This window comes from Chrysochloris asiatica, unplaced genomic scaffold (assembly GCF_000296735.1).
Source record: "Chrysochloris asiatica unplaced genomic scaffold, ChrAsi1.0 scaffold00028, whole genome shotgun sequence".
Lineage (NCBI taxonomy): Eukaryota > Metazoa > Chordata > Mammalia > Afrosoricida > Chrysochloridae > Chrysochloris > Chrysochloris asiatica.
In genome coordinates, this window is record NW_006408546.1 from 12,925,531 (window position 1) to 12,948,429 (window position 22,899).

Here is a 22,899-nt window from a genome sequence, read left to right on the forward strand (position 1 = left end):
GTAAAACTGATGATATGCCCTGTAAACTTTCACTCAATCCACAATAAAAACCTTAAAAAAAAAAGAGAGATAATGGGGTTTTCCCATAAACTTTGTTAAGTGTCCTTGCATGCACTGGGAAACCAAAATATTAGTGTGACTTGCTTTATTGAGATACTCACTTTACTGCAGTGGTCTGAAACTGAACCTACAGTATCTCCAACCCTGTACAGGGTTTCCAAAGCTGTAAATCTTTACGGAAGCAGAAAGCCTCATCTTTCTCCCGTGGAACAGCTGGTAGTTTTGAACTGCTGACCCTGAGGTTAACAGCCGATAAAGGAAAATTATTTTTAGCTGTTTTTTAATGTGCAATTGTATGCACATTTTCTATCCCTATATTTTCTTTTCTAGAATACACAATGAAATTATACAGTACAAAGGTTTTTGTACATGGCTTCGTTTATTCTATATAATACGTTTGGGATGCAGCCATCTCATTGCATGTATCAGTAGGTGCTTCCAACACTCTCTATTTTGAAACATTTTATTGTGAATTATGGGAAAGGTTTATAGAGTAGATCATCAGTTTTACATCCATCAGATCATACATTTCATTTTATCTCAATAACTGCAATCGCCACCACATACCAACAGTTATCCCACTTCCTCCCTGTGATTTTTATTTCCATTCCACCCTCCTTCTCAATCCTTCTGAACCTTGTCCCCAGGTAAATGTTGCTCCCCGCCACATCCCATATACCTACCTACCACTTGGCTAAAAATTGAGCCACAAGAGTGAGTTCAGCATACTTGGGACATAGTATCAGGAGGGACCAATCCCTGAAGGATATTATGCTTGGTGAAATGGAGGGCCAGTGAAAAAGAAGACCCCCAGTGAGATGGAGTGGCACAGCGGCAGCAGCGACAGACTCAAGTGTAGCAATGACTATGAGATGGACGCACGACTGGGTGATGTTTCGTTCTGTTGTGCAAAGGGCTGCTATGAGTCAGAACGAACACAAAGGCACCTAACAACAAGTCTGAACTCAGTATTTCTGCTCCAATGTCTGTGTATCTTTTTTACATTACAGTTCCACCCTGCCTGTAGGCCAAACTCAGAAAGCAATAATTTTCACCTGGATTATTACTGACCAGGGGGTAGTCTCCCTTTTACCTTTCTATTCAGCATCCACTGAACTTAAAACAAACAAACCCAAAAACAAACTTTATTTGGGAATAATTTGCATACAATAAACTGTACATGTTTACAATATAAAAAAAAATAAAATTAAGTTCAGTTCCAGACCTGAAAGGTGGCTGTAAACCAGTCTTGGGTTCATTCAGTCTCTTTTTGACCAGTAAGCCAGTTGTTTTTTTTCTAATTTTGAATTTTGTTCTACATTTTCTTCTACTCTATCTAGGACATTCTAATGTGATCCTGTTCAGAGCAGTTGGCAGTGGTAGAGGAGCATCACCTAGTTCTTCTGGACTCAGGATTGTGGAGACTGATGTTCCATTAGTCAACCTGACTAATTGATTCCAATTGTCTTCACCTGTCATCACTCTTCTTTCTTCCACATATGGAGAGACCAATAGTTACATCTTAGATGGCTGCTAAGCTTGTCTTTTTCCTTTTATCAGTGTGTCTACTGCAAGTAGAACCAACCAAGTACATTCCTAATACTTCTGATCTGATAATACTGCATACTTCTCATGCTGACAAAATTACAGAAAAACACAAAACACACACTCAGTTTCTCACCAATACTTGAACTACTGGTGCTGATATTTTGTGTACAGATTAGCAGCACCCTCTTTATTAATGAAGGCATAGTTATCAGTGCTTTTAAAACTAATCAGAGCTGAGAACCAATTTAGAAAACCTATCCTTACTGTTTTTTTTTCTCTAGAACCACTCCTGGTACCAGATGTTTTAGGCTGGGGAAGCAAAACCAGTGAAGCTTAGATATGTGTGTGCTTATCTCACAGAAACGGCCCACACAGCTACAGAGGCAGACAAGTCCCAAGTCTGTAGGTCAGATGTCAGCTTGAAGGCTTCTCCTGATTCCCATCACTGCAGGAGCTGATGAATTAATTTCAAGGTCAGCAGTTAGATGTCAGGCTTCTGGTTACAGAGGTGAAAAATTTCAAGGTCAGCAGGCAATAGGTCAGGCCAAATATGTGAATCCAAGAATTAGGGGTCAGACGAGGAGCCAGAAGCAGTATCCAGACTCAGCATAAAGTAAACAAACTTTGCCTAAGTGTTCAATATATTGGAATTGAGCCAAACCCCTGAGGAAACTTCCTTTTACTTGAATGGCTGCTCACAGTAGAGCTCATCATGGAGTTGATTACTTTATATTAGATACCATATCAAGGGGGATTACTACATCTAAATGGCCCAACCACTAAGAATCCTGGCTTAATCAAGCTGAAACAAAGCCTTAACTATCATATGGTTTTTTGAGAAGGCTCCTTGCCTTCTTTCTTTCTGCTTCTTTCTTCTGTTTCCTTCTGTCTCAGAAAACCTCTGTGGGTTTAGCTGCTCATATACACAAATCCTTGTCAATTTCAAGGCATGTTTCTTTCCAGCACAGTTATAAACTGACCAATCCCCTGTTGGTTGACCAGACATTCCAGTTGTACATTTATTTACATACACTTCATCTGCACAGTCAGCTGACAAATCTCTGCAAGGTCTTTACCAATCACAAGGCAAGCTGAAGCCCAGGCGACAACTTACTCAGGAAATGACAATCAACCTGGACAAAAATAATAAACTCACTAAAGTAGAAAACTAGGGTAAGGTAACTTTTCAGGGCTTAAGGGAAAAAACTCTCAATCTGATTTTCCAAGGCAAAAGATTATATGAAGGAATTAATTTTACCATAGGTGCTAAATCCTTTTAAAAGAAAAAAATAATAAAACAAAATTGTCTCTTTAATAAATGGAGCCAGAACAAATGGATTTCCATATACAACAGAATGAAGATAAAGTCGTAACTCACACCATATACAAAAACTAATTCAAAATGGAACAAAGACTTAATGGTATGACCTAAAACCGTAATAAGAAAATGTAGGAGTACTCCTCTGAGGCCTAGTCTTCAACAATAATTAGTTACACAGGACACCACTAGCATGGGGAACAAAAGACAAAATAAATGATATCAAAATTAAAGGCTTCTGTACATCAAAGGGCTTTGTCAAAAAAGTGAAGACACCACCTACAGGAGTCCTGGTGTGGCTCAGTGGGTTAATGTGCCAGACTGCAAAGCCATTTGAACTGCAAGGTGGGCAGTTCAAGCTCACCAGCTGCTCCTTGGAAACTCTATACAGGGTTGCTATGGGTTGGAACCAACTTGACGGCACTTAACAACAAATATTACACAAGGTTCTAAGATGCAGAATATAAAAAGAATGCCTAAACTTGGAAAATGGCTACCCAAAATGGGTGGGGAGGGGGCAACAAAGGCAAGAAGTGACTGGCTTACAAACTTTCAAGAGGGAGCCTAGTTCCAGAGGGTGCAGGGGAAGGTAGAAGCTCTACTGAGTGGCTTCCAACCTGTCTGAACAGGGCTGATGAAAGGAGATGGGGATAGGACTCTTGTGGCACAATAGTGAATAACTGCTATCAGGACTGACTGTGAGGGTTGGAAACGTAAAGGTAGATGTTTTGTAGCAAAACGAGCGGAGTGGTTGATTTTGCAGTCCAGGAATGGAGGTTCCTGGGACCACTAAGGGAAAAGAGTGGAGTGCGGGACCCTATCCAGAGAAGCAGTGACGCCAGAGATTGGGGCAGAGATGATGATGTGGAGAGATGGGATAGCTGGGGACTCTGGACTCAGAGAGGGAGAGGAGCTGTGTGCTGACAGTTGGGGGGAAGGCTTGTGGGTGTACCTTTTGGTCATTTGATGATGCATGGAGGGAATGTAATCATTGCAATGAAACAAAATACGATAGGAACAATGTAAAGGATAAGTTCTCCCACGTAAAATTCACAATAAAAACTTAAAAAGAATGCCTATAACTTGACAAGAAAAAGAAAATAATCCGTTTGAAAAATGAGCAGGGATCTGCATAAACATTTCACCAACAGAAGTGGCCAACAAGTAAATGAAAAGATGCTCAACATCTTCAGCCATTAACGAGTCCTGGTGTGGTGCTGCAGGATAATGCACTGAACTGCAGGGTCAGTTTGAGTCACAAGGTTGGTGGTTTAAACCTACCAGCTGCTCCTCGTAAACCCTATACAGGGTCACTGTGAGTTGGAACTGACTTTACGGCACTTAACAACAATAATCAGGTCGATCTTGATTCACAGTGAACCTATATGACACAGTACGCAGGGTTTTCCAAAACGGTAGTTTTTATACAAACAGACTACCACATCTTTTTCCTATGGAAATGGCCAAACTTTTGGTTAGCAGCTAAGTGATTATCCGCTGCATCACCAGGGCTTCATTATTAGCCAACTGTTGTTGTTAAGTGCAGAAGATGTAAATCAAAGCAATGGTGAGATACTACTTCACTTCCACTAGGATGGCTAATATATAAAAAAGTGAAGAAAAAGAAAAATATAGGTTGGGAAGGATATATAGAGATAGGAACTCTCACCTATTGCTGGTGGGAATGCAAAATGGTACAGTACCTGTGGAAATGGTTTGGAGGTTACAAAAAATGTTAAAAATAGAGTTACAATATGACCCAGCAATCTTATTCTTATATATATACCTAAAAGATCTGAAAGCACTGATAACAGACACATGGTCATTGCAGTACAATTTCACATTAGCCAAAATGACAACTCAAATGAAAATCAAAAGATGAATGGATGAACAAAATGTCACATACATATATACACTGGAACATTATTCACCCATAAAAAGAAATGAAGTCTTGATATATGCTACAACATGGACAAACCTTGAAAATACCACGAAGAATAAGTCAATAACAAAAAGACCAATAGTGCATGATCTTACCAGTACAAAACACAGCACAGGCAAATGTAAAGAGATCAGAGTTTAACAGTGGTTACCAGGAGCAAAAGGGAAGGGGAAAGAAAGGAATCTTTGTTAAGCTAGTGCTGAGTTCTATTTATGATTGCAAAACATAATTAGTGTAATTGAGTTTTGTGAATTGTACAAATAAAAAATGTTGAATTAGCAAATGGTGTGCTACCTATTATTTACACAATTTTTTTCAAAGTGTGGTAGGAAAGTAGTAGCATAAAATGTGAAAAGACAATAAAAAATATTTTTTTAAATCATTTTTTTTACATATCTTTGCAACACAGGAGATGGTTTGAAAGGCACTCTCAATGATCAAATCTGCAATAATTAAAAGACTGATTTGACTGGGTGTGACATAACTATGCAACTTTGTTGTTGCTAAGTGCCATCGAGTCAGTTCTGACTCAGTGATGCTGTATAGGGTTTCCAAGGAAAGGCTGGTGGGTTTGAACTGCTAATCTTTTGGTTAGCAGTCCAGTACTTATCTTACACCAGGACTCCAATGTGAACTTAGGCAAATTATTCAATAGCTCTATTCTTTGGCTTCTTTTATCAGTTAAAAAATAACAGCAGATATCACTTAGTGTAGTCATGGTGAATACCTGTAATGACTTAGAATTGTTCTGGGACATATTAAATGCAAAATAAAAATGATCTATTACTGATGCCTTGAAAGACTCAAAATTAGTGACATATTATTACATTTCCTTGTTTATAGATTTAATCACACTATTTTTTAAATATTTAGAATATTATAGATTCTATTTAACTTTCAACTTTAAAATTCAGCTCAGATAGGTCTAGAAACTATACATTAGCCAAAAATTTAACATTTTATTTTTCTTAGAACAAAATGCTAACTAAGATTAAACCAATAGGATATATATATGCACAAAGCCACAAATGAAGACAAAGAAATGTGTCTCTTGCCTTTATTATACAAAAATTTGTACGAAGTAGCGTTAAAACAAATTTTGAGATGTGATAATGTTTATTATATTATGGAATTGTAATAACTCTCAATACTGTTTCACAGGTTAAAAATTCATTATGTCATAGGGGAGTTTATGAGACTGGGATATATACATACATACATACATACATACATACATACATATATATATATATATATATATAGTTGTTAAGTACTATTGAGTCGATTCCGACCCATAGTGACCCTGAATGGGGTTTCCAAGGCTGTAAATCTTTACGGGAGCAGAAAGCCTCATCTTTCTCCCACAGAGCAGCTGGTAGTTTCGAACTGCTGACCTTGCGGTTCGCAGCCCGATTCATAACCACTAAGTTACCAGAGCTCCATAAATATATATACTGCTGTGACAGAAAGGATTGAAGTACTTGAAAAATTGTAGACACGTATATATACAACACAGGAAATGGTTTGAAAGGCACTCTCAATGACCAAATCTGCAATAATTTGAGCATCAAAATAAATAATAGTATATTATAGTCAATTGAGTAAAACATTAATGTATGAGTTAATATTCGAAACTACCAGCCGCTCCGCGGGAGAAAGATGAGGCTTTCTACTCCCGTAAAGATTTACACCCTTGGAAACCCTGTACAGGGTCGCTATGGGTCGGAATCGACTCGACGGCACTTCACAATCACAATCAAACATATTAATGAATGAATGAGTACAGAAATTGATGGATAGGGCAAGTTTTTAAAGTACAGTGTCAACAAATAATATAAAAATAAATGACAGAATTATAAAATCACCATTTTGAAACCATGGTAATAACAACAGATTCAAGCAAGAATCATTAACGGATGCTAAAATTATGATGCCAAAACTTGTTAAGAAGCAAAAATGATTTACATACAGAAACCTGGCAGAACCATACCTTAATCATGTGATCAAAGTTAGTTATCACCAATAACAGAAACGACTTCATATGCCATTGATGTGATGCATTGAAGATACATTATTTATGAAGTATTTATGACAAAAATGCACAATTTGAATATAAATATACAGAACATCAGTTAACACTAAATTAAGAAGATTCTATAAAAATAACTGGTCAAAACTGATAAAGCATTCCAGATTGAAGGAATACATCAATGTTAGTACACATAAGTTAGTTAAAAATGAAAAATATAGTGATGATACTTTCGAGTGAATTAGTTTCCATTTAAAGAAACACAAAACAAATAATATATAAAATAAAGCATATGGCTATACATCCCCAGAAATAGCTAGGCAGTAAATTTTAAGGTATCTTCTAAACATTAAGCATAAATGAGTGAATATCAGCAAACATTTTGGCAGCTCTTTTGATGGATGCCCTTACTCTGGATTCTACTTAAAAGTATAGTTGGAAGTTAATAAAGTGAGCTTCATAGTCCTATATAGAATTGGTTGAATACACACTTTTCGAATTTTCAATATTGGGTACTCAAATATGCATTTCTGAATGCTGTTAAAACGAACAACAATACAATCTAGTACTGATGCACTCAAAGTTCACACACATATTACAGTCTGAGAATGTATGTCTTAGGAGTTAACAATGTCAGTGCAAATGCCATATAAAAATGTTCTCTGATTAAAAAAAAATTAAAACATATATAACACATATGCAGTTAAAATAAATTACAAAAAAAAAAACCCCAGTAACTAAAAATAACACTGTGAGACTGTCACTGATCCATTCTAAGACAATAATGATGGTGTAAAAAATACTAAAAAATTTCAGCATGATTATAATTCCTAAATGAAACAAAAATGTGTTATTTTTATTCTCTCTCATCCCTTTCCAACTTTGCAGTGTAGCTTGTGAATGTGTCAATTACTGAAAAATTTGTGTCTATGGGATGATAAGAAGTTCAAACCTCAGCAATAAATGAAGAAAAACAGCAGGGTCAAAAACTTAACCTGTCAACTATAATAAAAAACTCTAATATAACTAGGGACATTTATTATTAAAATGACTGTTACTTAAGTAGAGATCAAGAATAATGTTCAGACAATTAAAAAATTAATCACAGAATAATAAAGCAGTGCTTACGTTTAAATTTTGACATAAAATTATACCTTTGTTATATCTGTTGAAATTCTAATTCTCATTTAAACATTCCATATTACCAAAGAGGTATGAACATGATCACCCCTAAACACCATCTATAGCTAACTGCAGGGTTGGTATTTTGGTCTACATGAGTGTCTGCAGTGTACAAAAGAACTCTCTTCTTTCACATACAGCAAAAAGTTGACTAATTATTCAACTCAGTCTCTTTCAGATAGGAGGACTGCTTTCAATCCAATGTGTAAATGAATCCAAAGTTCCATCATCTACTAAAGGTCCCCAAATTAATTTAATGATGGAATTACTTCAGAAAATTAAGCCTTAATTAAAGTTTAATATCACACCAATATCTACCAAAGCAATACAGCCATGATCAGAAAGTCTCATCACATTAATCAAATTTAAAAGCTACTATAATAGTAATTAATGGCATTATTACTAATAGCAATTACATTTTTACCTGAATATTTTATGACTGAGAGAATTTACCTTAATATTAAATGTTGCAACAAAGGTTTTAAAAATATTTTCCCTGTTTCAGTACATATGAAGCTATGACACACTTATCCATAACATTAGATCATTATAGCATTAATTCTGATAGGAGATAGATGGAAAAAAAATGATCACCTATTTTCTACAAAATTTTAAGAATCAATGTGTTCTCACAACAACTCAGCTTTCTAGATAGTGAAACAAAAAGAATATTAATAAACTCCTACCTGTTCTGGCATAGCTCCATGCTCAATTCCAGTCTTTAATAATCTGTAGCAATTACCAAACAGATCCCATTTTGTGAGATCATGAGCACTAAAATAAATGAAAAAGAATTAACTTTATTCTACAGTGAAAGAAAACCGAAAACTGAGCTCAGTTTCATTAAGTGAGTGAATTAAATAACTTGTATTTCTTGTAAAATTGAAAAAGTTCCAAAAAGAAAATATCCCAAATGATCAACTTAACAAGGAAAAAAACAAAAACAAAAGGCTGGCATTTGGAATTTATTCAAAGAAAGTAAAAACCATAAAACGTCATATAGATTTAACTTAAGACTGCAATCATACAATCGACCTAAATTTCTATTCAGTGATTGGGTAAACTTTCTTTCTAATATATTCTAAAATACATTTTAAACTGCATGCATGTTTGGGAAGGAGATTTGTATTTATGAGAGGGAGATAAAGAAAGACAAACTAGAGGAATGAAAATACAGAAGAATGCAAAAACTTTAGCATATTATAGCTATTTATACAGGCTGAGAGCTTCACAATGAGCTAATGCTGACTTTTGGAACTGTCATTAACTTTTCTACTGAAAAATGTCCCTTTGACACTGGCTGACAACTCTGAATTTTCAAAACCCAAAACAGCTTATGAAACAATTTTGTTTCTCCACATATTCCAAAATTCATTTGTGTATAAAGAAAAGATTTAGATTTTAGAAACTGCTTTTGATCTTTTAAATATTCATTAATGTAAAGGATAGACATTCTTTTGAAATAAAGTTCTGATTTTATTTCTTTATGAAGAATATAAATCTCCCTTTTAAAAGCAATATATTAGTTTCAATTTGAAAATGGCCCTCACTACATTAATTTGAGCCTTTGCTGTATTTAAAATCCAACAATCGGTCTACTCAGTAAAAACATAGTAAAAAATTATAAAGACAAAAGCTCAGAAAAACAGCTCACAAAAGTAACTTTTAAGATTTTCTCCATATCTTCTTAGCAATATTTCTAAAAGCTATTAATTAAAAATGATACCTATAAAACTCTAGACAGATTAAGTCCATGTAATTTGCTAAATAATGCTAACAAATTTTTACAGTAATTGAGTAACAAATCTTTTATGATAAAACAAATAATTTGAAGTAAACCTGAAAAATACAGAAAAAATAGTATTTCAGTATTTCTGTAAAATCTCATACTGTAACATGGATATAAAATATTACAAAGATAATCATTATATTTTATGTTTCTAGTATATGTTATTTCATCAAATCTAAATAAAAATCACATACTTGTGAAAAGATGTTAACCGTTTTAATGTAGAAAGAACATTGTAAATATCATCATCATCAGCTTCTTCTCCCTATAAACAAAAAGTAATCATCTTACCACCATAATGAAACATTCTCAAATTAAGTAAATTTAAAAATATTTTTTGTCTAAATAATTATTTTAATTATATAAATCTGTTGTTAAGTGCCATCGTGTTGGTTCCAACTCATAGTAACCCTGTATAATAGGGTTTTCAAGGAGCAACTGGTAGATCTGAACTGCCAACCTTGTGGCTGGCAGTCCAGTGCTGATTCTACAGAGCCACAACAGAATGGCATATAAAAATACAAGTAAGTAACAAGGGAAAATATCATAATCTCAACACACAAACATAACTAATTTTTGCCAATAAAAAAAAACAATGTTGTGACTGTGCACAACATTGCTTTTTCTAATAGAACATACTCCTTAAAATAAAAATTGCTGTTGAAAGAGAATTTAAAGATTTCAATGACTGAAAGATTTTACTGATTATTAGTTACTTTTGAAACTTTAAATTCACAATGTACAGCTGTAAATAATGGTTGAAGAAAAGGAAAGTCAAATTGGGACAAGATCTTTAAAAAACTAATTACATGGATTAAAAAGAAAATCCTGTAAGTCTAGTTGCCAGAGAAGAGAGAGCTGTGGGGCACCAAAATGTCTTATATAGATTGAGGAGGGAAAAAATGAAAATCTAAAGAATAATTAGAAAAACAACTAGTTGGAGATGTTTGTTGCTATTTTGGGCACAATGTGTTCTGTGAGTAGGTACTTCTTACTATTTTTAAGTGCCATAAAGTTATTTCTGACTCATAGTGATCCTTTGTAAGGTTTCCAAGGAGAGGATGGTGGGTTTGAACCTCTAACCTCGCACTTAGCAGACCAATGCTTATCCTACAGCACCAAATCAGGATTCTGGTACCCCTTGTTGTGCTGTTGTTAAGTGTCATCGAGTCAGTTCCGACTCATAGTGAACTTGTATAGGGTTTCTGAGGAGCAGATGTTGGGTTTCAACTACTAACCTTGTGGTTACAGTACAATGCTTATCCTACAGTGCCACACCAAGACTCTAGTACCTTCTCTGTAAGTCTACTTAGTTTGTATGTTCTATTCACAGACTCACCATAATAATTCAGGAATATAAAAATGAAACTAAGTCTCAGGAATACAGAATGACAAAATAAGTTAAGAAAGTCAGTCAGCCATTAAAAATAGTTTTCTTGAAATATAAAACAAAATCAAGTTTTTATGAAATAGGCTATTTAAATGAAAATATAGCATGAACATGGTTGACTTTTACAGGATGCACAGGTGCAAAAATGTTAAGTTTTAATAGATAAGAAACACATTTTAGTAATTTTACTTAAAAAGGCAAACTATGTACACACTCAGTTACCTTAATTATTAGCCAGAATTACTATATATGCACATTAACTATAAAACACACCTCTTGTAATAAGTCTTCCACAGAATGGTTGAATCGATCTACAAACTCATCAATCAGCTGGCTTCGAGCTATGTCAACTCTGTTCTGGATGGTATATTCTTCACTGCATAAAATGCTATAGGTTTTACTGCAGGCTTCTAAAACATCTGATTCTACATGTTTCTCCACAACAAACTTAATCTGCTTTAATAAAGCATCCAGATGCTGAGAAAAAAAATCCAAAAACTGATATTTAGATTAACAATGAAAATGAAAATATAGGAACTGTTAAGTAACAAATAAGGCAATGTGATTAGATAAAAATTAAATAATCTAGCTAAAAATAAGGTTGAGTACAATAGTAGGATTTCAATTTCATAGTATCTTACCTTTTCCATTCTGCCAGTGCTATATATTTCGAGATCAAAATACTGTGGGATCTGTAGCAAGTTTGCTACCTTCTCAGCATCTGCAGAATACTAGAAGGAAAAGAAGGGAGGAGCAGGGAGGAAATAATTACTTTGATATTACAGTGTTAATAAACTCTGGCATATTATCACAAAAGCATAAATGAAAGTGTACCTTTGATAACAACATAGGAAGTGTGATAATAAAATGCTCAGTCAATTTGTTTCTATCATCAATTTGAGTTTTCCTTTCTTTGGCAGTTAGCACCTAGAAAATAAATAGAAATTGGCAAAAAGAGTGTCATATATTAATTTGTATATTTTAAATGTTACATAGAAAAATAAAGCATCACACCTGAGAATTTTCAAAAGATTTTACAAATCTACAGAAATAATTATTCACATCTATTTATATACAAATTTCTACTTAACATGCACTATTCCTGATGTGACACTATGGGTTAATGTGTGGAAATGCAAGATCGGTTTGAACTGAAAGGTTGGTGGTTCAAGTTCACCAGCTGCTCCTCAAAAACCCTATACAGGATCGCAGTGAGTCAGAACTAACCTGACAGCACTTAACACCAAATTTCTCGTTTGGAGTCCTGGTACGGAGCTATAGGATAAGCACTCAACTGCAATATTGGTTTGAATGGCAAGGTCTGTGGTTCAAATCCACTAAGCACTCTACAGAAATCTTATACAGCATTGTTAAGTGCCAAGGAACCGGCTCCTTGGCACTTAACAATAACAACTGGTATGGCTCTGTATGACAGGCACTGGACTGTCAGGTAAGGTATGTAGTTCAAACTCACTAGCCACTCCTTGGGAACTCTACATAGAGTTGCAATGCATTGAAACCGACTCTAAGGCACTTAACAAAAACAACAAATTCCTAGTATGGTGCTGGACTGCTAACTGTACAGTCAGTGGTTCAAACTCATCAGCTGCTCCTCAGAAACCCTAAATAGGGTTGCGATTAAGTCCAAACTGACTCAGTGGTACTTAACAACAAGAACAACAACAACATTCCTTTACTAGGGTCCTGGTGTGGGGCTGTGGGATAAGCACTTGACTACTAACAGCAAAGTCAGTAGTTCAAAGCCATCAGCTACTCTTCTGAAACACTATGCAGGCTTGATATGAGTCAGAACTGAGTTGATGGCATGTATAAAGAATAACAATTCCTTTACTAGGAGTCTTGGTGTAGTGCTGTAGGGTAAGCACTGAACTGCTAACCACAAGATCAGCAGTTCCTTAGAAACCACCAACCACTCCTCAGAATCCCTATGTAGGGTCACTATGAGCCAGAACCAACTTGACAGTACGTAACAGCAATGTAACAAACAATATACCATCATAAATTTTTACAGCACAATTCATTGACATTATGTTCACCATGTGGCACGATCATTAACATTATTCATTTCTAAAAGTTAAAAAAAGCAGTAACTAAATCCACTACCATCAAGTAGATTCTAACTCTTACTGATCCTATGTTGTTGTTTAGTGTTGTCAAGTCGGTTCTAACCCATAGTGACCCTGTATAGAATTAAGGAGCTCTGGTAATCTCACAATTAGCAGTTTGAAACTACCACTGGCTCCGCAGGAGAAAGATGAGGCTTTTGGCTCCAGTAAAGATTTACAGTCTCAGAAACCGTATACAGGGACACTGTGAGTTGGAAACAACTCCTAGGCACATAACCACCACCACCACCACCACAGCCACCATGAGCTGGTGGGTTTGAAGTGCCAAACTTGTAGTTCAAACCGACCTGTGGTCCAGTGCTTATCTTACAGCACCACACCAGTACTCCTATGTTCTTGTTAAGTGCTGTCAAGTCGGTTCTGACTCATAGAAACCCGGTATAGGGTTTCCAAGAAGCAGCTGGTAAATTTGAACCACCGATCTTGTAATTCCAACTGACCTTGTGGTCCAGTAAATTACTCCACAGTGTCACAACAGGACTCCTATAAGGCAGGGTAAAAATACTCCAAAGGGTGTCCAAAGCTGAAAATTTTTATGGAAAAAGCCTGGCACACCTTTTTCATGTGGAGTACTTGGTAGGTTTGAATCAGTGACCTTTTGATTAGCATTCAATCAGTTTAACCACAGGGTCACCAAGACTCCTTCCTGAAAGATTTACATCACTCCAAATACAAATTTAAAACCGTGTCAGCAGTAACATCCAGTTCTCCACTTCAGTCCCTTCTACTAATAAATTTTGTCTCTATATATTTGTTTACTCAACCTATCTTGTATAAGTGTGATCATACGATATTTGTCCTTTTTGAGTTTATTTCCCAAAGTTTTTTTCCAAGGTTCATTCATGCTGTACTAAGTATCCAAATTTATTTCTCTTGATGGCTGAATGATATATTCCATGGTATGTATACACCACATTTTACTTATCTATTCATCTGTTGATAGACACGTGGATTATTTCCATCTTTTGACTACAGTGACTAATGATACAATGGACACTGGTACACATGTATCTGTTTTGAATCCTTGCTTTCAAGTCTCATGACTCTAGCAATGACATTCCTGAGTCATGTGGAAATTCTATGTGTAACATTTTGAAGAATTGTCTAACTGCTTTCCATGGTGGCTGTACCATTTTACAAAACAACTAAAAGAAATGAGGAATTAAAAGAGTTGAACAGAAGATTTCCAAGGGCAACTCAAGAAGACAAAGTCAAGTATTATAATGAAATGTGAAAAGATTTGAAGTTAGAAAACCAAGAGTGAAATATGCTCAACATTTCTTAAGCTGAAAGAACTGAAGACAAAAGAGTCAAGACATGACTTGTAATGCTGAAGGACTGTATGGGCAAAATACTAAATGAATTCAGGAAGCATCAAAAGAAGATGGAAGAATACACAGAGTTACTGTACCAAAAAAGAACTGGCTGAGGCTAAACCATTTCAATAGGTACCATATGATCAAAACCCAGTAATATTAAAGGAAAAAGTCCAAACAGCACTGAAGGCACTGGCAAAAAATGCAAGATTTTAGGAAGTGATGGAATACAAATTGCAATGTCTCAACAAACTGATGCAGCACTGAAAGCGCTTGCTCACTCATCTATGTAAAGAAATTTGGAAGACTATTTGGCCAACCAGTATGACAGAGATCCTATTTGTACCCATTCCAGAGAAAGGTGACCCAAGGAAATGTGGAAATCATTGAACAAAATCATTAATATCATATACAAGAAAAATTTTGCTAAAGATAATTACAAAACAGTTATAGCAGTGCACTGGCAGGGAGTAACCAGAAATTCAAGCTGGATTCAGAAAAGGATGCAGAATAAGGGATATCACTGGTGATGTCAGATGGATCTTTACTAAATGCAGAGAATACCAGAAAGATGTCTGTTGTTCTTGTTGATGTTAAGTTCCATCAAGTTGGTTTTGACTCATAGCAATTCTATATAGTTTCCATGAAGCACCTAGTGGGTTTGAACCACTGATATTACAGTTAGAGTCCTATGATGCCACACCAGGACTATGAATGATGTTTACTTATGCTTTATGACTAAGTGAATAATAATAAACTATAGATAATGAGAGGAAGAATGGGCATTCTAGTGCTGTTTATTGTGCTCATGAGAAACCTATAAATAGACCAAGAGATAGTCATTAGATGAGAGTAAGGGGATACTGAGTTGTTTTAAAATCAGGAAAGGTGTATGCCAGGGTTCTGTCCTTTCACCACACAATCTGTATGCTAAATAAATAATCTTGAGAAGCTGTATTATATGAAGAACACGGCATCAGGTTTGGAAGACAGCTCATTAACAACCTGTCATGTGGAGTCCTGGTATGGTGCTGTGGGATGGCAAGGCTGGTTTGAACCACTAGGTCAGTGGTTCAAACTCACCAAATGCTCCTTGGAAACCCTACATAGGGTACCAAAGAACACTTAGGGTCACTTAGCAACAATATACACATAACAAAAGCTTGCTTGCTGGAAGTGAAGAGGCATTAAAATGAATACCAAATACTTCCATATGGATTGCACCTCAATGTACAGAAAATAAAAATCCTCACAACTGGACCAACAGACACAGTATGATAAACAGAAAAAAGACTGAAGCTGTCAGAGACTTCATTTTGCTGGGACCCACATTCAACACTCAATGTCACATTGCATTAGGCAAATATGCTGCAAAAGACTGCTTAAAAAAATGTTCAGAGCAAAGACATCAGTTGGAGAACTACGGTACACTTGACTTTAGCTATGGTATTTTCAGTTTCCTCAGATGCATAGCAACAACAACAGATGCATATACAAGTTGGACAACGAATAAGGAAGACTGCAGAACAAGTGATTCATTTGAATTACGGTGCTGGCAAAGAATATTTAAAGTACCATAGACTACCAGAAGAACAAACAAATCTGTGTTAGAAAAAGTACAGCTAGAAGAACCACCCCCCACAGCATCAATGGCCTCAAGTGTGGTGACTATTGTGAGGTTGGCCCAAGACCAGGCAGTGTCTTTGTTTGGTTGTGCATAGGGTCTCTCTATGAGTCGGTACCGACTTGTTGGCACCTAACAACAACAATGTTTACTGTTAATGGAGTCGTGGTGTGGCATTGTAGGATAAGCCCTGGACCACAAGGCTGGTTTGAACCACAAAGTCTGAGATTCAAACTCAACAGCCACTCCTCAGAAACCATATACAAGGCTACTGTGAGTCAGAACTGACTTGAAGGTACTTAACAACACTGTTTACTAAATCTTTTTGGTTTTCCTCTTTGTTTACTTTGATGTGCAGGTATATTAATTTTCTTTGAGGTTACACTGTATCTTGTTATCTACTTTACTCCCTACTCATTTGGAAGTTCTTTATCTACACTATTCCCTCTTTTTACTTTGTAGTTGATTTCATTATACATTGATATAGCTGGTTTCCTATTTTCAGTCTTGTAGATATGTTTTACTTTAAATACTTCTATATATGGATGAACTCTTGGTATGGTACTGAAGGATAAGCACTGAACCATAAGGTCGGTTTGAAATGCAATGTCAATGGTTCAAATTCACCAGTGGCTCCTTGGAAACACTACACTGGGTTGCTATGAGTTGAAACCAACTCCATGGCACTTACAACAGCAACAACAAGATATCTAGATTGAGTTCTGGGTGGTGTTGTCGGGTACGGTAATTTCAAGTTGTTGTCTATTATTGCTGGTTCTCAGTCCAAAGAGAACCTTTAGAATTTTTTGTAAAGTTGGTCTGGGTATTACAAATTCCTTTAATTTTTATTTACCAAGAGATGTCCTAATTTTGCTTTTGTATTTGAGGGGCAGCTTTGTTGAGTATATAAGATTCTTGGGTGGCAATTTTTTCTTTCAGAATTTTGAATATGTCATCCCCAATCATGGGTCCTGCTGAGAAATCAGAGCTTAGTCTTACTGGTTCTCATTTGCAGGTAACTTTTCATTTTTCTGAGCTGTCTCAGTATTCTTTCCTTTTCTTTGGTTTTAGAAAGTCTGATTATGATATATCGCGGTAATTTTCTTTTGGAAACTATTATGTTTAGGGTTTGCTGAGCTTCTTGTATGCTTATCTTCTCGTCTTTCAATGACATTAGGCAAGTTTTCTTCCAATAACTCAACAATTTTCTCTGCCTTTTATTGTCTCTTCCTGTTCTGGAATTCTAATCACATGTAATCTGTTCTTCTTCATAGTGTCCCCACATAAATATTAAGCTTGCTTTAGACATTTTCATTCATTTTTCCAGATGTTTTTGTACCTTAATATTATTGAGAGATTTATAGTCCAGTTCACTAATTTGGAATCCACTGCTTTGAATCTACTCCTTTGCCCTTTCAATGCATTGTCAATTTCTGAAATCTTAGTATTAATATTCTGGATTTCTAAATGCAGGTTTTATACCATTTCAAAATTTGTATTTATTTTGTCTGTTTGTTCTTGTCCTATTTATCTGAATTCTTGTTAAGTTTTTCCTATTATTACTTTCCTTGATTTTTCCACCAATCCTTTAAAAGTCCTAAATATCATTCTTTTGAATTATTTTCAGTTAGTTCCTTTATCTTTTCTTCCTCAGAAATATTTTCTGGCTCTGCATCTTGGTCATTTGCTTGAGCCATTCTCTCTTATTTCTCCATGTAAGCTAAAATCGTCTGTTGTCTATAGAGCATTGTGGGGTTGTCATATCTGTATTAAATATATAATTGCATGTTGATATGTTCATAGACTTTCAACAACTGTTTCCTGTGGGTGCAGTTATAGAATGGAAGCATGTACACTGTTCTTCATTGTTCATGCACCTCATTTTAGGTTGGGTCTGGCTGTGATTGCTGATCAAGTGGTAAAAGGAGCTAGTCTTAACTCTTGCACAGTGATTGGAGCTGCAGAGGGTAGGGTAATGCTGTGGCTGGACTGTATGGAAATAGTTGCTGTCTCCTATTGGGTGGGAAAGAGAAATCCGTCCTCTACTTCTCCTCCCCATACACACAAGAAAGTAAAACAGAACATGGAACCAACAATGAAAAGAGAAAATAATGGAGAAAAAAATAATAAAAACAAGCAGTAAATAGCAAAAAAGAAAATAACAGCTATAAACACAAAAGAAAGGCAGGGAAAGAGAGCTATAGAAGAGAAAAGTAAGAGGGAAAATAAAAGGATGAAATGTGAAAAAAAAACAAAACAACCTCTCAAGAATACATAAAAAGACAAGAGAGATAAGACAATGGAGCCATAGAGGAGAAAAATGAGAGGATATAAAATGAAAAAATTAAAAAAGAGAAGCGTACAGCATAGTAAAGATAGATCAAAAGGGTATAAAAGAAGAGGGGAAATGAGAAATTGAAGAAAAGAAGGAAAAAGAAAAGTGGGGATAAAACAAAATTCAAGGGAATGGAAAGAGAAGGAAAAAGAATAAACAAAAACAATGAAACAACAAAGGGGAAGAAAAACAATCCTTAAACAAAAACACAGTACAGCGGTTGAACCTGCACAGGAGAAACTATGAGGGCTCCTGTAAGCCAAGGAGCTCACAAGGTAAGTGTGGGATAGATAGCAGAGTCCCTAAATGGAATTCCTATCAGTCTTTGATCTATTTATGTTCAGGAACTCAATTCAAAAGTAATTTGTGGAGTCCCTTGAAGGAGTTGGTTTCAGTGTCTGTTAGGAATACATGGCAACTGGAGGCAGGATGGCTGTTTAAATGCTGGTCTAGTGACTTTGCAGGTTCTGTAGGTCTGTAGCCAAGTCCACCTGAATCTAAGCACTAACTAGCTCAGCCAGTCCCTGCCTCACACTGACCTGGCTCTGATATCCTGAAGAGCTGGGTCTGTGTTGGGGACTGATGACAATGGGAATTGGCCACCAGGGAAGTGTGGGAAAAAGAAAGAACTGCACCTGTGTGAATCTGCACTGCTAGACCTCCTGTTACCAAAGTTGCTTTGAGATATCTAGAGGGGCTTTCGCAAATCAGTTTCTCTTTTTTTGTTGTCTCTGTTTAGCATCTCCTCACAGCAAGCACTCAATCCACTCCCCTAACCTTTTCTTTGAAGTTCACACAGAATTTTCATGTGTGTCTCCCATATGTTTGTTGTAGAGGGTCCATGTAGTGTGTCTGCCTTGTCTGTCATATTGTCAAACGTCTGAAGCATGTATTTCCTTCAATTCTTTTGCTTTTGTTTCATGACTTTTGGAGCTTTAATGTTATTAGTTGCCACTGAATCATTTCTGACTCACTGCAACCCTATGCACAACAAGACAATGGAATACTGACAAGTCCTGTACCATCCTCACAATTATTCCTGTTTAAGCCCATTTTAACCATTTTAAGAGGCAGCATGTGATCAAAAGCCAAGGATACTGAAGGAAGAAGTCCAGGGTGCACTGAAGGAATTGGCAAAGAACAAGGCACCAGGAATGGATGGAGTAAAAACTGAAATCTTTCAAGAAAGTGAGGTGGCACTGGAGGTACTCTCATCTCTGCCAAGAAATCTGGAAGACCACTATGTGGTTGACTGATTGGAAAAGATCCGTATCTGTGTCCATTTCAAAGAGAGGGTGACCAAATGGAATGTGGAAATCATCAGACAGTATCTCTGATATCACATGGGAGTAAAGTTTTACTAAAGGTAATATAGAAACAGCTACAAGCATACATTGACAGAGAACTTCCAGAGGTTCAAGCCAGACTCAGAAGAGGCCATAGAATGAGGGATTATCATTGCTGATGTTTGATGGATCTTGGCTGAAAGCAGAAAATATCAGTTTACCTTTGCTTTATTAACTACGGAAAGGATTTTGATTGTGTGGATCATGACAAGCTATGTACAACATTGTGAAGCATGAGTATTCCTGAACACTTAATTATGCTCATGAAGAATCTGTACATGGGCCAAGGGGCAGCTGTTTGAACAGAACATGGGAACACTGAATGGTTTAAAATCATGAAAGGTGTGCGACAAGGTTGCATTCTTCACCATACTTATTCAAACTGTACGCTGAGCAAATAATCTGAGAAGATGGTTTATATGAAGAAAAATGTGGCATCAGGATTAGAAGAAGACTCATTAACAACCTGTGATATGCAGATGATACAACCTTGCTTGCTAAAAGTTAAGAGGGCTTAAAATATTACTGATGAAAATCAAAGACCACAGCCTTTGGCATGGATTGCATCTCAATGTGAAGAAAATAAAAATCCTCATCACTGGACCAATAAACAACATTCTTAACAATGGAGAAGTTGTTGAAGACTTCATTTCTCTTGGATCAATACTCACAGAAGCAGCAGTCAAGAAATCAAACAACTTACTGCATTAGGCAAATCTGCTGCACAAGACCTTTTTAAAGTGTTGAAGAGCAAAGATGTCAGCTTGAGGACTAAGGTGTACCTGACCAAAGCCATGGTATTTCCAATAACCTCATATGCATGCAAAAGCTGGACAGTGAGTAAGGAAGACCGTAGAAGAATTGACACATTTGAGTTATGATGTTGGAGGAGAACACTGAAAGTGCCATGGGATGCCAAAAGAACAAACAGATCTGTGTTAGAAGTGCAGCCAAAATGCTCCTTGGAGGCCAGGATGGCTAACTCTGTCTCTCATACTTCAGACATATTGTCAGAAGGGACCAGTTACTGGCAAGGGATATCATGTTTGGTAAGTTGAAGGGTCAAAATGAAAGAGGAAGACCCCCTCTGGAGAACAACAAGGAAGCTATAAGCTATCACATAACACGGATGAACCTCGAGGACATTATGTTATGGAAATTAGTCGCAAAAGGAGAAATAATGCATAGGACCACTACTGTAAAAGACTTAGAAAAAAAACCCATACTAAAGGGAGGAAAGGGGATTATTTGCTCGTTACCAGGAAGTGGGAGTTGGGGGAGGGGAGGAAGGGGAAAGTGGAGCACAGGGTAGGGAATAGACACAGGATAGTTTGGCTGCTGGGGAGGGGGGCAACACACATGAAGGGGGAGGGGGATGGAAGAACAAGGAGGATGGGAAAACAATTAGGCAGGTTTGCATGGGCTACGCAATACAGAGGTAAATGATGATGTATGCACAACCTTGGAACAACAGGGCTCTGGGATATAGGGATTGAGACATGGTTGGAATGGGGAAAAGGGGGGAAATAATGTTAAGATGCTTGCCTGTCTTTTGAATCTTGGTTTCCCTGGCATATCATTATAAAGTAGACACTTGAGGGGGAGAGAAAGGAATAGCCAGAAATATTACCATAGAAAGCTTCTAAGTTTGTCTTCTGCTTATAACTGATTTGAATACCTAAAATGGGGATACAACGTGCCCAGTGAAGGAGGCTTCCCATGGAGACTCTGCAATACATAAGACTATAGGTGGAATCCTGAACCTTACCAGAATCTTCTGAGGTGGGAAATTTCCACTTGAAAGGGTAAGCAGACCAGCCTAAAGTGACTAGAAGAACAGAAGATACTTCTTGAAAGAAAGACTGACAAGAAAAATATAAAACAATAATGACAGTCCAACTGATTACTACAAGAACAAGCAAGTTGCTTGCCCAAGAAACATTAATGCAAGTGGTCGGGTCCCCTCAGGGTAAACCCCCTTCCAAGACTAAGATTCAATGGGAATATACAAGCAGACATGCACTGTGATTGGTGACCACGTTCATCACTGATAAGGGTAAGTAAGGGAAAAACAGCAATAAAGCTGTGAGCTAAACCCTACAACATTCAATAAACTCCTGTGAACCCAGGTGGCAAGACCTGGGGACTCGAGGGCCTAGAGTCAGTGACAAAGCCACAGAGGACTAGAGTGGAGAGTGAAATGTCCAGCTGATAAGAAGAGAGGGCATATGCATACACAGATAATACACACTTGCAGATAATGCCCACTTGACCTGGCTTCAATGACTGGATGATCAGAGGTCAACTAGAAGAAGAATGAAGAGGAAAAAAAAAAAAGAGTAATCTGATACAATTTGATGAACTTGACCTACACCTATGGATGCAATAGCGCAAGAGAGGGAACAAATCCTTCCAGTGAGAATTGTTCCCACTCCCTTCATATGCAGAGTAGACAGCGATGGGCAACTTGGACATTGGCTACCCAAAATGGGGAGGGGGGGTGGCTACAAAGGCAAGCAGTGACTGGCTTACAAGCTTTCAAGAGGGAGCCTAGATCCAGAGGGTACGGAGGAAGGTAGAATCTCCACTGAGTACTATCCAATCTGTCTGGGCAGGGCTAATGAAAGGAGATAGGTATAGGTTCCTTGTGGTACAATGGTAAATAATTGACTGTAAGGGTTGGAAATGTAAAGATGGATGTTTTATAACAGAAGGATGAGAGTGATTGACTTTGCAGTCCAGGAGCAGCGGTCCCTGGGACCATCAAGGGAGAAAAGTGGAGTGTTGGACCCTACCCAGAGAAGCAGTGATGCCAGAGATGGAGGCAGAAACAATGATGTGGAGAGATAGAGCGGCTGGGGACTCTAGACCCA

At 36.8% G+C, this 22,899-nt stretch overlaps 1 protein-coding gene across 2 annotated transcripts in view; it reads right to left on the minus strand.

Annotated features, from left to right (window-relative positions):
- STAG1 (stromal antigen 1) overlaps positions 1-22,899 on the minus strand; it is a 469,676-nt gene that overhangs the window by 112,868 nt on the left and 333,909 nt on the right. For both annotated transcript variants that reach the window (XM_006846604.1, XM_006846603.1), the window contains exons 16-20: positions 12,093-12,185; positions 11,900-11,989; positions 11,532-11,735; positions 10,063-10,133; positions 8,766-8,853 (exon numbers count right to left, since the gene is read on the minus strand). In XM_006846604.1, the coding sequence (XP_006846667.1) occupies positions 8,766-8,853; positions 10,063-10,133; positions 11,532-11,735; positions 11,900-11,989; positions 12,093-12,185 (546 nt within the window). The remainder of the gene's footprint in view (positions 1-8,765; positions 8,854-10,062; positions 10,134-11,531; positions 11,736-11,899; positions 11,990-12,092; positions 12,186-22,899) is intronic.